We start from the raw sequence: 15,415 nt of genomic DNA on the forward strand, positions 1-15,415 counted from the left end.
TAAATCAAGTAAAATAATTATCTATTTTTTGCATACAATATTTTTTGAATTAACTTTTCAAAAATTATAAAATTTTAAACCTAAGTGAAGTCTTAAATTATTAAGGAATTTTTATATCATTTAAGTGTTTATTTGAAATTACTATAGAAATGCTCAGTAAGCACGTTTACCTTGAAAATGGACATAAAACATATCTGAAATTGTGGAGATTGGAGAACGATTGTATTCAATTATCTTAAACTTAAAAACTTAACTTTCTTGTAAAAAAATAAAGATAGAGTTTAATCTTAATTTGTGAAATGTAATTGAATTAATCATGAATAAAAGCTAAACTACTTTTGTTAAAATAAAATGGTCTGAAGCTATAGATAACACTTTTTTAAGAGCAGCCAAACTTGTTAATTACTTATAAACAAAGCATACTATTTCTTTTATTTATTTTTAATTAAAAGAGAAAGAAACAAGAAAAACTAACAAAAATAACAACTAATCTTGTAGTGCACATTTCTGTAATTTCATCCTAAAATGAGCAGCTGTTTAGTAAATCTTGGCTCACAAGTCAGCACTTGATGATGACTATATATATAATATAAGCTACTCCAATCTTATTCTTATTAATCAGTTAAAGGGAGCAACTGAATGCTATCAAATTCAAGAACAACAATAAGATCAAAAACGAGGTATGTCTCACTTTAATTACTACTTTTTTTTATTTCACTAGAGCGGTTTTTCTCTATAGATGCTCGGATTTAACATATTCTTATTCTTGTCTAGATTTCTTCCGTGTTTCGGAATATCTTTTATATTAACTATTTTATATCTTAATTCTGAGAGTCGTAGTCTTGATTGCGTGTAAACTTGTGGCTTTAACATAGTTTCAAATTCATCAAAAATAATTATGATCGGAAAATTTTATTTGATTTGATTTGAAACACAAAAATGGAACTTTAGTGAAGAGTATGTGAGAAGTATAGGAAGAAATACTTAAATCCCTTCAAAAACAACTAGAGAAAGCAAAGCCTCGAAACATTAATGTTCACCTTTTTTTTCCGTTAGGGTTACAGCTCCTTCTTAACTGTGATCACTTCCATTTATTAATTTGTTTATAGCAAATTAAAATAAATACTAACTTATCTTAAAATTTCATTATTGAAACTTTGAAATTCTTAAAATTGTTCACTCTCACTTTTTATGAGTTAAGGGGTTATTTATTAAGCTATAGAATTTTTACAAAACGGTTATGATTTTTCAAATTATTATATTTTGATAATTTTATTTTCATTTTTGCGGCAATTCAGCTAACTAATTGCTTACGTGGCAACAACAAATTGAATAATTACACAATTTTTGATGCTGTATGAACAATTATTGACTTGAATTACTATATTAATCTCTTATTTTTATAAAAATATAAGTTTAACTATTAAAATATTAATTATTATTTTTTGAGAAGAACTATTAAAATAAATTTAAATGGTAGTAAAGTTTTTAGCTCCACTTTTCACAGCTGTAAATATGTTAGCTGTTAATTTAACCATGAGTCTAAAAATGACTTGTACTGTTTCCAGATTGAGATCGTAAAAAAAATCTAAAATAAAATGACAAATAAACTTGACATGGTATAATTTAAGATTTAAACCTTAATATTTAATAGATAAACCTCTAGATAAAACACACGTGATTTTAATGCTTTAATTATGAAGGTAAGATTAAAATTATGTAGTCTGTCCCAAACAATTAGAATTTATTCCCTTATAAATTAATATACTTTATAGATTGAAAAATTACTCCATAAAATATGAAAAATATTAATTTATTATATTTATGAAATTGGAATATGAAATCATGTGTATTTAAAATAAACCATATATGATAAATCTAATATTAATGTATTACTAAGATAGTTCAGCTAACATATTTAATTTTAAATAAAACTTAGATTAATAAAAGAAAACCATATTTGAATATAAAAAAAAGCCATAAATAGATTACGTCCTCATATTTATAAAATTATTTCTAATATGTTTAACAATTTTTATGCGAAATTATTATTTATGCTAGGGTCAATTACATATAAATCATAACTTTTGCGTCAAGTTTCAAAAATAACATGACATTTAAAAAGTGTCAATCACAGACATCGTCTTATATATTTTTTTTAAAATAACGTGGGTGATTTTTATTGGTATTTTTGCTGACGTGACATTCCACGTGGCAGACCCATTGGGTGTCCAAGGGACCAAGTTAGTAAATTTTTATCAAAAAATGTGCTCACAATAAAATTAAAAAGAAATGAAATATTGTTTATGTGTTTGATAAGTTTTAAAATTGTTTGGTGTAAAAGTTATGATTTTATATGTAATTAACGTTTTTGTACTATATACAACGGAGACAATTTCCAATAAAAGTAGTTAATGGAATTATTAATTTATAAAATATTAAATATAAAAAGATTGAGCGTAAAAATTCTAAGCTTTCAACTCAGTATTTATGTCATTCAACCAAGAAAGCAATAGTTGGTGCAAGCATAACATATGCAGCACTGCTTCTTTTTTGGTCAGTTAACATTTCTTTTTTAAATTACATACTAAACATTTGTGGTAAATATGCCTTCTTTCATGTAAATGACCTTTGTTTTTTTTGATAATTTGGGGCTATTATTATTTTTAACTTTGAGCTATTTAAGCGATATATATGTACACATAATATATTCCATCACAATGATATAGGTTAAGCTTAATGTTTTAAAAAAACCGACATTTCATTCTCTTTTCAATCGTATCTTGACGTTAAAAATTTGTCAATTTTATTTTAATTTGCATTTTTTTTCATTTTAATTGTATCATAAAGCATAAAATTGCCATTTCTTTATCAAATAAAAGTTCAAACAATTTCTTTAAAAATGATCAATTTAATACAAAAAGTTAATATAATGCAAAAAGGGTCAATTTAGAGAATTTTTTTGAACTTTTATCAAATAAAAAAAGTTCAATTGCAAAATAGGATAATATTGACTGATTTGCAACGTCAGTGATTGAAAAAGGGGTGAAAGGTCGGAGTTTTTTGAAACATTAGGCCTATAGGTTATTATATTCATAACGATTAAAGTATAACCAAGTATAATTATTTCATAAAAATTAATGCCTTTCTTCTATCAGTATAAACTAAAAAAACTTTGTTGAAATTTTTTATTTTTTACTATGTTTCAGAAATTTTAATTTTTTTAATCTATTAAACACATAATACCAACGGATATTTCTTTGATTTTTTTTTTATTTTACCGATTTTTTACCGAATGAACAATGTCGATGGGTGTACCATCGTCAATTGCCAATCGGTTGATAATTAGCAACGGATTAACGATGAAAATGATTTGATTATATCCATTACCAATATTACCAAAAAACATTTTCTATCGACAAGTCGGTGTTGACAATTACCGGTGGATATTTTACCTAATAATTATAACTCGTCCTATATATTTTAATCGGTAGTCACCATAATATATATATTTATATATATATATATATATATATATATATATATATATATATATATATATATATATAAGCTATAATCATACAAAATCGGTTGCACATAACATCCTAATATATATAAATTATAATCATTTTCTCTTTTATGGTTATCTATGTTGTATGAAAAATTATCGAGTTTTACATAATATTTCTCAAAAACAACTTTAAACTTCATATTAATAATTTTTTATTTGTAAAAAAATATTATTTCACCGTTTTTTATTTGATTATTTGTGTTTCGTGATAGATAATTCGTGTTGCTTATAGATTGATTAGGCATTATATGAGGTGAATAAAATCTTTTTTTTTGTTTCTAGAGAGATAAGAGAAACAAGGGAAATACATTGCTTCCCGCGTTTTCCATGTCCCATTTCTCATTAATGCAATGCGTGTAAGCTTTGTTTATATCTTTAAGCTATAACCTCCTCCACCACCACCACCATCACCGCCGCCACCCTATCCCCACCGCCACCCTCAGCACCACCGCCACCTCATCATTTGTCTTGGTCCTCAACACTTATAATTTTCTTTAAGCTTCTTCATTCTTCAATCACCTTTCATTTCTTTTATTCTATATATTTATACATTTCATAAATTATTCACTCATAAACTATAATATTAATAACATAATATTGCTTTTTCTTGTTTATTAAGAATTCATATCCCGCCATTTATTCCTTTTAATCATTAAATTTTTTTCTTTTGACAGATTTAAACTTGCACTTCTCTTTCACTAAATCTTATCTGGTTTTTCTCATATATTTTTAAGTTTCTTGGCCAGTTTTAAATCCTTCTAGATTCATCTCTCTTTTTTGTGGTCACCTTTTCTTGATTCTGTCACACTTGTTTTTAATTTGTACTTATGTTCTTTAATTTTCTTCTCTTTTTTAATCCAAGAATTTCATTTTTTTTTACAGGAGATCTCACTGTTATAACCAAATAAACAATTATTTTTTTCCTGGTTTTCAAGATTTAAAGAAAGTTCCAAGGGTGAAATCTGAAGTTGATTGAAGAAATGGGAGGTCACGTGAGCAAGAAGGCACCTGATCAAGCATCAACTGCTTTCAACAATAATCCGCAATACACAACAGATCAATTGAGTTCGTACGAGGCGGCCTGCAAGCTCGACATGGATTTGCAGTCTTTCGATACGTCTCTCCAAGTTCGTACGAATCATGTGATTAATACGCTTGCTGTTGGTGTCGAAGTTCGAGCACTTTCTTTCGATTCTTTGAAAGAAGTTACTGAATGTTTGTTAGAAATGAATCAGGAAGTTGTTAAAGTTATCTTGGAATGCAAGAAAGATATTTGGAAGAATCAAGAATTGTTTGATCTTGTTGAGGAGTATTTTGAGAATAGTCTCCAAACGCTTGATTTCTGTACTGCATTGGAGAAGTGCTTGAAGCGTGCTCGCGATAGTCAGCTTTTCATTTTCGTCGCGCTTCAACAATTCGAGGAGGAGAACGAGAATGGAGGGAAAACGTATGCGAAAACTTTGGAGGGATTGAAGAATTTTAAGTCAGCTGGTGATCCTTTCACTGAAGAATTTTTTCAGCTTTTTCAATCTGTTTATAGGCAACAGATGTTGATGCTTGAAAAGCTGCAATCTAGAAAGAATAAGCTTGATAAGAAACTCAAGAGCATTCACGCTTGGAGAAAAGTGTCGAATATAATATTTGTCGCGACTTTCGCTGCTGTGTTGATCTGCTCTGTCGTAGCAGCTGCTATGGCAGCCCCTCCTGTGGCGGCTGCGCTTGCTGCTGCTACGTCAATCCCATTAGGCTCGATGGGGAAATGGATTGATTCGTTATGGAAGAATTATGAAAATGCATTGAAGGGGCAGAAAGAGTTGATTGGTACAATGCAGGTTGGTACTTATGTTGCTATTAAAGATTTGGACAACATTCGGGTTCTCATTGATCGGTTGGAGATCGACATTGAATCACTGATGCTGAATGCAGAGTTTGCAATTGAGCAAGAAGCTGTAAAAATTGCAATTGTGGAGATCAAAAAGAAACTGGAAGTGTTTATGAAGCATATTGAGGATCTAGGGGGGCAAGCCGATACCTGCAGCCGTGATATTCGACGAGCAAGAACCGTAGTTCTGCAAAGAATCATCAAACACCCTCATAACTGAGATGGGTTCTCTCCATTGTCACACATTGTTTAGGCAGCAAGATACTTGTTAATTTCCATTTTGAAAACTGTTTATTATTTCATTATTGTAATTATTACTTATTAGTACTACACATTTGTTTCAATTATTGGTTTCTTTATAGGAAATGGTGAGTATTTACCACATAAATAACCCTTTTACTAATTTACAGCAACATATCAATATGTTATAATTTACACGGGAAACTTGTAGAGTTCTATATTTCGGCATTCCGTTTCTATTTCCATAAATGCTTCTATAATTCAGAAACTTTATTCTATAACATAGATTTGTAAACAAATCAAACTACAGTAAGCTGCATTTTTATAAGCTTAGAACCTACTGACATTTCAGAAGCCTAAGAAGTGGCACTGGACGAACATTGAAATAGGTTGCAGATGCCAGATAACAACATACTAAAGATACATAAAATTTAAACCAAATCGATGAGCAAAACGTGAAATACGTACATATGCTAATCCACAGTATTACGGCCACAAAATTTACAGAGCACTTCAGTGTTGAGAGATCCCCTTCAGTACCTTGGTGCGGGAAATGGCCTTTGGAATAAAAATCAGAAAGTAATTGGTCCTTTAACTGGAATGTATTCATCAACCAAGCTGTAATTTCCTCTTCAGAATGTGGGATATCATCGAGAGCAATGCGCCTGATATGAATATGGACTTCAGAAGGATTTACACCAAAAACGTTATCCAACAAAGATGGGCATTGTGGTTTATAACCAATGGTAACATCATAGACTGCAAGAAAACAAGAATTGAGAATCACGAAGAATGATCACAGCAGCTAAAAAATGTTTGAACGCCATTTCGTTGGTGACAACTTATGCAATGCGTATATAACAAAGAATCCAATAATCAAGTAGGCTCATCTTTGCTCCAACTTTCCTTTTGCAGGAAATTGTGGAGCATGTATGTACATATGATTTGCTTCAAACTTCAAATTGACGAGAATAAAAAGCAGTAAGAAACTCTGGTAATAGTCTTAGGCGTCAAAGCATGCAAGATAAGTAGTAACCTGCATCCAGACGGCTCCTCAGATCTTCCAAGCAGGCGTAGAAGCCCTTTGTTTTAGGGAGGAGCACATTGTTCATGATTGGTAAGCCATTTTCAGCTGCATATTTTTTACTCCGTTCACACTTCTGATGACTGTAGCCCGAAAGAAAGGGAACAAAAATGAAAAACTATCTAATCCAACAAACATAACAAAAAATGAAAAGATTTTCATTATGGAATAAGGTTTGACGAAAAAGATCCACTGAAAAATTGAGTTAACCAATAAACACTTTTTCTAGAGGAAAAGGCTAAGAAATTACGTGAAATCAGTTCCTTCGGGGAACAGAGCAAGCCAAAGGGGATCATTTGGATCCTTAAAACTTGAAAGCATTCGGTGCATATTTGGTTCATCAATCTCCCACTTCCTCTCCACAGATATGAACTCCAGAATGTGGAATCCCCAACCAAATATAGGTAATTTCATCAAACTGCTCTTAAGGACATACTTAATGCATCCCAAACTTCCTTTCCGCCAAGCAAGGTCCCACAAGTACATCCAGTCAACCTCTGTTCTATGGTTTGCAATAAGCAAAACCCGTTCCTTTGCAGGAACCGTTTCGCCAGAAAAAATAACTTTGGTCTTGTTAATCTTTTCGAAAAGAGAAGGCCACAAAGCAAGCCAAGCACCAAAGAAAAAGGATGTCGTTTTTCTGCTATAATATACACTGAAAATTCGAAGTATAACAGCACTAATGAAGCCAATATAAACAAGCATCATAAATGCCGATAGGATCAACACCAGTAAACACACAATACCCCTTACCAACCTAAATGGGGTCAAGGCACGAACCTTTGGTCTTGCTCCTCGAACTTCCATAGGCGGATAAACTCAATTATAACCTCCCTTTTCCAATATTTTAAGTACTTTCCCTAAGCTTCTCACCTAACAAGAGTGCTTATCGTCATGTGGGCATAATTTTGCTGACGCTCCCAAGCAAGATTAAATACCTTGCGGTGGTGATTCAGGGAGATAAAGGCCTGGTGAAGAAAACTTTCACTCATTAGTGTGACTTTAATGTACATTCATGTAAAGAAACTATCCATGAAAATAAGGATTTATCAGTTTCAGTGCTACAATGTCAACTTCAAACAATTACTAAACAAAAACCATAAACTAAATAGACCGACTACGAGTAAACAAATCCGTAAACCGGGCATTTCAAAGACAATGAACAAGAAACATGCATAATATCCATGCCCTTAACAACAAAATACTGAAATCAAATGCTAGTTTATGCAGAAAACACACTGCAAAATAGTAATAATCACAAGACTCATAAAATATTAAAAAACATATAATAAACCAGAGAGAAACCCCAAACTTTAATTCAACAAATGGCACAATACTAATATAATATGTCAATCATTCACTAATAACAGTTAAATATAACAAACCAATGAACTATAGCTTAAACCAACAAAAATATTATTTTTTTTCCCATTATTTAGAAGAATAATAAAAACCATAAACTAATACATGGGATCTGAACTACATTTTCTATAAGCTCATAAATGTAAAAATCCAAACAAAGAAGAAGAAAGCATTACTATACATAGAAGTTAAGCTTAAAAGCATAAAATTTTGCACTTAAAGTTTTTACCTTTAGCTTAAGATAAGTGTTTTAACGGTCACAAAAATGGTGGCGGAGAAGCCGTTTGCGGTGGTTTTGAGCTGTGCCTGAAAATAGTATTTAAATTTGTAGTACGCACCACAGTCTCTTTTAAAACGAGACTGGTGACGGTGCGGAAATGAGGCTTCCTATTGTTGATATTTACGCATATTGCCATTACTTTTACTATTTCTAAGTGAATTTTGATTTCAGAAAACAATAGTGGTGCATAACATTATTTGATTCCTTATATTATGTGTCACTCTTTAGTTATTAGTAGTATGATTTATTATTAAATATTTATACTTTTTACTGATTTAACTTCTATGTAATTTTTTTATCGGAAACAAATTATATATTAAAAAAATAAACCAGTATTACAACCTAAAACATTGAAACACATCATAAATCAAAATTACAAAAAAAATTAAAAACCAAATTGAAATCCTATTATCGATATGAAAATTTCAATTTGTATCGCTACTATCTTTCGAATAATTATACAACGCAATGATTGCGCCACGTTATTTGTGCAACAAATCAATGAGGCGTTAGCATGTGCAAATATGTTTAATGATAAAAAAAAACAGTAAATAAAGATTCTCTATCGCAAATGATTATTGGCTTGTTGTAAGAAGGCTTAATACATAATTTGACCCCTGAACTTATACCCTTTTACCCATCTAACCTCTAAACTTAACGTCTCACCTATCGAACCTCTGAACTTGTTAAATAATCCGATTTGACCTCTGAACTTGATAAATTTGTATATATTGAACCCTTCGTGTCCACCTGTCACTTGAAATATTCTAGAAGAAATTGTGTACGGAGGGATTCAATGTTTACATATTTATCAAGTTCGGGGGTCAAATTGGGTTATTTAACAAGTTCAGGGGTTCGATAGGTGAGACGTTAAGTTTAGGGGTTAGATGGGTAAAAAGATATAAGTTCAGGGGTCAAACTATGTATCCAGCCTTGTAAGAATGATATAACACATCCATTATGTGGAAGACACTTCTATCTTTCATACGTGGACGTGGACTAAACACGTGAATTGTATTTTATGTTGATATGTTAAATTTGAACATATAATTGCACCTCCAATCTATATTATTTTTGTTTATAACACTTCTTAAATATAATTTCAGTCTATTGCACTTATTATCCTTCTTTTGACCGATTGCATTTAACTTATTCAATTTTATAATACTTTCATTTTGTATTGTGTTATAAAAACATAGATGTAATCATGCATCATTAAATACATGCATAAGTGTTGTTCTGTAAACTTGTATTTAAAAAGAAAAACTAAAACATAAATAAAATGCTAAAGTACTATATTTACTAACTATTTCTGAATTTTAGTTGTTTATAATGATAAGTACTGAAAACAATATCGATAATAGAAAAATAAATTATCAATAATATTTTTTTATATAAATATAGAGGGAAAAAAGTGTTTAAACATCTTAAAGTAATATCAGTGAAAAAATTATATGCACTTGAATTTTTTTACATTATTAGTAGTTTAATTTAATATGAATAAATGAAAAATTGGTTTAAAAATTGAAATTTGAATGTCAAATGGATTAAAATTATAGTTTAAAATTGCCATTAAAATATTATTATAATTTTTCATGTCATCTACGCCCGCATAATACTCCACATCATCGCGGATTATGCTCAAATACATAAGAGGTTAAAGTGGTTAAAAAATTAAAAATTATATGTGTAAATGAATAAATTAGTAGTAGAGCGCTAGAAAATAAAATAAAATAATATAGTTAAAGAAGTCAAATAATGGTTTAAGCTAAAACTTTGTGATACTTGGAGAACTAATATGAGTGATACGTAGAAGATTGATGTTTGGAACAGCTACTTTAAAAAGTTGGAGACTAGGTATTAGGGGTGTTCAACAATAGAACTAAACCGAATAACCAAATAAAATTGAAAATTTTAATTTGGCTCGTCTAAAAATATAAAGCTGATTACTGTTTAAATTAGTTCGAATATAAATGTAAGAAAATTTCAGTTTAGTTTTAGTATAAATCGGATCGAACCAAATTAAAAAAAATATACAAATTGACTGATGTGATTTGTTTAGTTTTCAATTTCTTATCCTTATAAATCTGGACAGTTTAATTTTTCTTTTAGTTTTAAGAAAAGTGAAACGTTAATTTGATTACCCGTAGTAGGAACTATAAACTTATATGCAAATATTGGCATTGTTGTAATTTACATCTTTTTTGGGTATAAATTTGGCATTAAAAGAATTAATTAGAATGTTTAATTAGTTAGATATAGGTAGGATGAAAGTTTTGGTGGCGGCTGAAGCAATGAATATAAATGATAATGAAGATGATAGTAATAATAATCTTAAGCTGTATTAATTGTGAGGATAGTGATTGTGGTAGTTAAAAAGTTGGAGTATTAGTGGTGGTGAATGAAAATGATAATGATAAAGTATTGCCTCGTGTCTCTTGCTCTTCTCTTATGTTTCGTAAAAATATAAAATATCTTACACATAAAAGTATAGTATAAAATTTTCCTCTTTCATTTTAATGTCTTCTATTTTATATTTGAAAAAATTAATTTATCAAAAATAAAATATACAATTTTATTAAGACTTTAAAAAAAAACTAACGAGCTATTTTAAAAGTTCTAGGCGGGTGATTCTAAATCATTTTTCTCATTTCGTCGACCATATTAAATAACTCAAGACCCGACGTAAACACTTAACTTTTACATTTTGTAACCCGTCAGCTGAGGCCACATGCTCTTTAGATCCGCTTATTGATATATAAATATCGTAATTGATTATAGCACTTTTAAAACATGTTTCACAAACGTCAACCAAAAAATACATTTTAAAACAATTTGGAGCCTAATCGACAATTTCAAGTTAACATTAAATCCTAGTAAGCTCAACACGATATTTATGTGTTGTCGTAAACTATTTTAGCCCTGACACAACTGTAAGGCCTACAAGTTTGTATGTAATGTCTGATTCTCATTATGTTAGGTTCAGCGAAACTTCGTCGTCGACGTAAAAAAATTCAAATTGTTTAAATCTCGCCATTCCACCGAATCCCTAACTCTTATTATTTCAGTATATACAAGACACCATACTTCATTCGTCTTATCATTTTAAACATATCATTACCATATTCGAATGTTAACTCGTGTTTCGCCGAAATCGGCAGAATGTCGACGTTTTCATCAAAATTGTCGATTTATGGAATTTTGCGACATCGACGTTAATTATTTTTTACATATCAGAAACATCATCAAAATACTTATATCAGACAAACGTATTAGTTTCGTATTCGAAATTCTCAATTGTCATTTTGTCTAATAATTAGGGTTTCAACGTTAGACTCATCCAGAATCGAACCAATGATTAAAACTTGCAACGATTACCTTAGGGATGATCACAGGAAACTCTCTAACTGTAATACCCCGTAGAATTATTAGTGTTTATTTTCACTAGTGTCCAATTTTAATTGATTAGGACCTCGAAAATAGTGAATAAATTCACGTGATAAATTTATAAGGGTAAAAATGTGATTTGCTATGTGTTTGCCTTAAATGTGATTTTTGGCAATTTTACGTGTTAAAAGTGAATTTTGCGATTTTTCACTAAAAACCGTAAAAATAATTATTTTAAATATTTTTAAAGGCCCAAAAATATTTTAACTCAGCCCATATGATATGATTTAATGTTTTTGAGTGTTTGAGAAAGTTAAATTATTTTGCCCCTAGAGTTCGAATTATTTACAAGAATGCCATAATGGCAAACTTGTAAATAATTGAAACATGATTTAATATCTAGATATTTTCCTACATAAGCTTGGTGCCCAAGCAATGCATTGTCTTCTTCATTTTCTTGTGGGTGCCGAATACACCATAACCACAAACACCAAGCTTTATTCTTTGATTTTCTCTCAAAAATTTCTTCACGAAAATTGTCGGGAATATTGCGTAGATCGTGTATGTGTATTTGCATGTTGAATCAAGGTATAATTTCAAGCTCAAATCTTAGTTTTTAGTTGCTGATGTTGGTTAAGTGTTAGAAACATGCATAGGATGGTTTATATGTGATGTTTGATGGATAATTAGTTGGTTTTAATTGCTAGTTTAATGGGTTTCGGTTTTAAATAATTTTTCCGTGAAAATTAAATTATTTATTTTAAATTTCTGGGCTGATCTATATGTTGAGATTTATATATGCTCTAAAGTGAAATTTTTGTGGATTAAAAATGTTAATTAATTCGGGTGTTAATTTAATTAGTTGGGTTTCGATTTTTAATTGTTTTAAAGCTCAAAAATAGCTTAAAAATGGTAAATAAAGGGATTTTTAATTTCTGGAAATAACTTTATTTATGGATGAGTTACCTTTGTGATTGATGTTAATTAAATGGTTGATGGTTAATTTTTAGCGGTTTAATAATCGGGTTTAATTTTTAATAACTCTATTCGGCTAAAATTTGATGAAAAAGGGTAAAACTGTCATTTTAAATTCTGGGCAGAAACTATTCATGAAAAAATTATGAAATGTGTTTGATAATTATTTGTGGAGTTTAAATGATTTTTGTGTAGTGTTTTGAAGGATTAATAATCGGTTTTGATTATTAACGTATATTTCGGTTTTAATGGTTAAAATAATGGAAAATATTATTTTAAAAATTATGGGCTGCTGTTTTTACAAGATAAAAATTAAAAATGTATTTGAAATTATTTTTGGTGAATTTCGGTGTTAAAATGGATTTTTAAGCGTTTTTAGCGTTTTTGAGTTTTCCGGCCAAAACCACCGGAATAAGGTGACCGGAGTATGAGTAGAAGGGATAGAGCGTGTTGGCTCAGTCCTAAACTCATTTGGCAGCAGTTAGTGCCGAAATGTTTTTGGCAGAAAATAAGGGGGGGCCGAGCCGCGGGTCAAAAATATTTTACGGAAAAATATTTTTGGATATTTTTGAATTGTGGTATGTTTGTTGATATTTTCTAAAAGTGTTTTTTTAGAAAATTATGTGAATTGAATGTGTGTTAGAATTATATGGAATTATAATTCTATGTTTATTTATTGAAATAAATAAACTATGTGGTGTATCGTATAGAAATACGATGACGCGGAAAGAGATAGTCGGAATCAAATTTGGTTTGTGATTATGTGGTTATATGGTTGAGTCGGTATAGAGTATATCCTAGAATTTAGAGTTATTGCATTTATTAATGTTTAATCTCTAAATTAGATCTAGCGAGTTTTGTCGCGGAAACCGGCGAGCAAAGATTTTGATATTCGACGGGTGATATTTTTATATTTGGAATAAGCGAGTACTGTGAGTGTGTTTACAACTTATACTGCTAAATATTAGTATTAAAAATATTGCGAACTGCTTTACATGATTTGCAAATGCTTTATTTTATTTTGAATTTAAATCGCATGAACTATTATACATAGTTTTGAAACCGATTTAGATTTATTGAAACATGCTAACTATTGGGCGGAAATAGTGCTGTGTGATCACCGGTATTGCATTTAGAATGGGTTGCATGTGAAAATGGTATGTGGAAATCTGGACGGCGGTTTGGAAGTCAGGCGACGGCCTAGACATATGGAAACAGATCTTCAGAGGCAACGGAATATAGACGACCAAAGGCAGTTAGCGAAACTGCCGAGATCTGAGAGGTTGAACCTTTTATTAAAAAAAGTGAAATTGGCGACAGTATTTATGTACTGCCGAAATCCGTTGTATTGTAAGAAGAGTCTGGGACTTTCAAATACGTAAAATAAGAGTAATCGGATTTGACTGGCTAAAAGTACAAAAAGAGAAAATAAATACGGCCAAAGGAAAATAAAAGGTTAACCCGAATGGAATGGAAAAAAATAATGGAATATTTTTGTTTCCTGTGTTGAAAGCATATAGGAACATGAATCATGGTTTAGGGTTTCATATGAATCGGTAATCTGGAATGCATTGCTTTCATATTAATGTTTATTAGTACATGTTGTACGCATTCACCAGTTTTTATAACTGACCCCGTTGAATTTAATATTTTTACAGGCAGTTTGAGGTGTGGATTTTCAATTTCTTGTTCCGGAAATCCCTGGCTTGAATAAAGTGAGGATGACTTTCCTTTATGTGTCTAGAGTTGCAGTAGCTAGAGTTATGAACAATGATACCCAAATAGTCGTTGGACTTATTTATGCTTTATATTTTATTATAACGCTTAAACTCTGATTATATGTAATATGTGAATGCTGTGCGAAAGTCCGAGTGACTGCACAAGTATAAAATGCGGTGAGCGCATCTGCATAATGAAATGCAGTTAAATCCATAATGAAATGGTCTGCATAATGAAATGCGGTTAAGTCCATAATGAGATGGCCTGCATAGTGAAATGCAGTAAGTAGCATAGTAAGATGGTATGCATAATGAGATGCATGATAAACCATAATGAAATGGTTTTGAAAACTAAAATGCAATAATTAAAGAGAAAATTATGTGCATGTTTTAAATGGTAATTTTCATAAGAATGTTTTAAACTGCGATTTTAAAATGTTCGAAAATGATTTGAATTCCGCGAAAAATTTTAAGTGATTTTTAATTTATTTTTAAGGCTTGCTACGGGTTTCGGAGCAACCACTCCCATTCCCTAGCGCCGGTCTCGACGCCGAGAATCGGATCGTGACACTAACACGATTGGAACTCAAAGAAGATGTCAAGAACTTTGACATTTGAACTAGGAATTCTGTTAGATTCAAGAACTGTTCTTTATATGGTTTCTAGTTTCATAATTAATTTCTGTGAAGTTTTAGTATTGTTTTGGGTTAGAATGGCACTTGGGGTCAAAACTAGGGTTCCTAAGCTCTCAAAGTCGAGTTTACATGGACAAATGACGAGCTAAGATTGTTTTACGTCTATTTATAGGCCTTTTGGTAGACATAGTATGCCTGCGCATTCTTTCAATTGTTATCAGATCCAATAGTGAGAAACTCTTCTGTCAGTCTTTAGGTATCCTTCTTTGGAAGCATTCTTT

General features: G+C 30.5%; 2 protein-coding genes and 1 long non-coding RNA gene across 3 annotated transcripts; 2 read left to right on the forward strand and 1 right to left on the reverse strand.

Annotated features, from left to right (window-relative positions):
- The first annotated feature begins 592 nt into the window (after positions 1–592).
- On the forward strand, positions 593–5,797 carry LOC126683323 (UPF0496 protein At4g34320-like). Its single transcript, XM_050379180.1, has 2 exons — positions 593–680; positions 4,454–5,797. The coding sequence occupies exon 2, from the start codon at positions 4,552–4,554 to the stop codon at positions 5,671–5,673; it is 1,122 nt and encodes a 373-aa protein (XP_050235137.1). The 5' UTR covers positions 593–680; positions 4,454–4,551; the 3' UTR covers positions 5,674–5,797.
- An 87-nt stretch (positions 5,798–5,884) lies between these two features.
- Positions 5,885–8,476, reverse strand: LOC126683324 (probable 1-acyl-sn-glycerol-3-phosphate acyltransferase 5). The gene is made up of 4 exons (XM_050379181.2): positions 8,369–8,476; positions 7,028–7,745; positions 6,730–6,860; positions 5,885–6,452 (listed from the first exon to the last, which is right to left on the reverse strand). Exons 2-4 carry the CDS (start codon positions 7,582–7,584, stop codon positions 6,031–6,033), a joined length of 1,110 nt encoding a protein of 369 aa, XP_050235138.1. The 5' UTR covers positions 7,585–7,745; positions 8,369–8,476; the 3' UTR covers positions 5,885–6,030.
- Positions 8,477–12,270: 3,794 nt separating this feature from the next.
- LOC130015583 (uncharacterized) lies at positions 12,271–14,621 on the forward strand. The gene is made up of 2 exons (XR_008790768.1): positions 12,271–12,394; positions 13,627–14,621. It is a non-coding gene; the product is annotated as an uncharacterized LOC130015583 (long non-coding RNA).
- The last annotated feature ends 794 nt before the right edge of the window (positions 14,622–15,415 follow it).

The sequence above is a fragment of the Mercurialis annua genome, linkage group LG5 (assembly GCF_937616625.2).
Source record: "Mercurialis annua linkage group LG5, ddMerAnnu1.2, whole genome shotgun sequence".
NCBI classification, from domain to species: domain Eukaryota; kingdom Viridiplantae; phylum Streptophyta; class Magnoliopsida; order Malpighiales; family Euphorbiaceae; genus Mercurialis; species Mercurialis annua.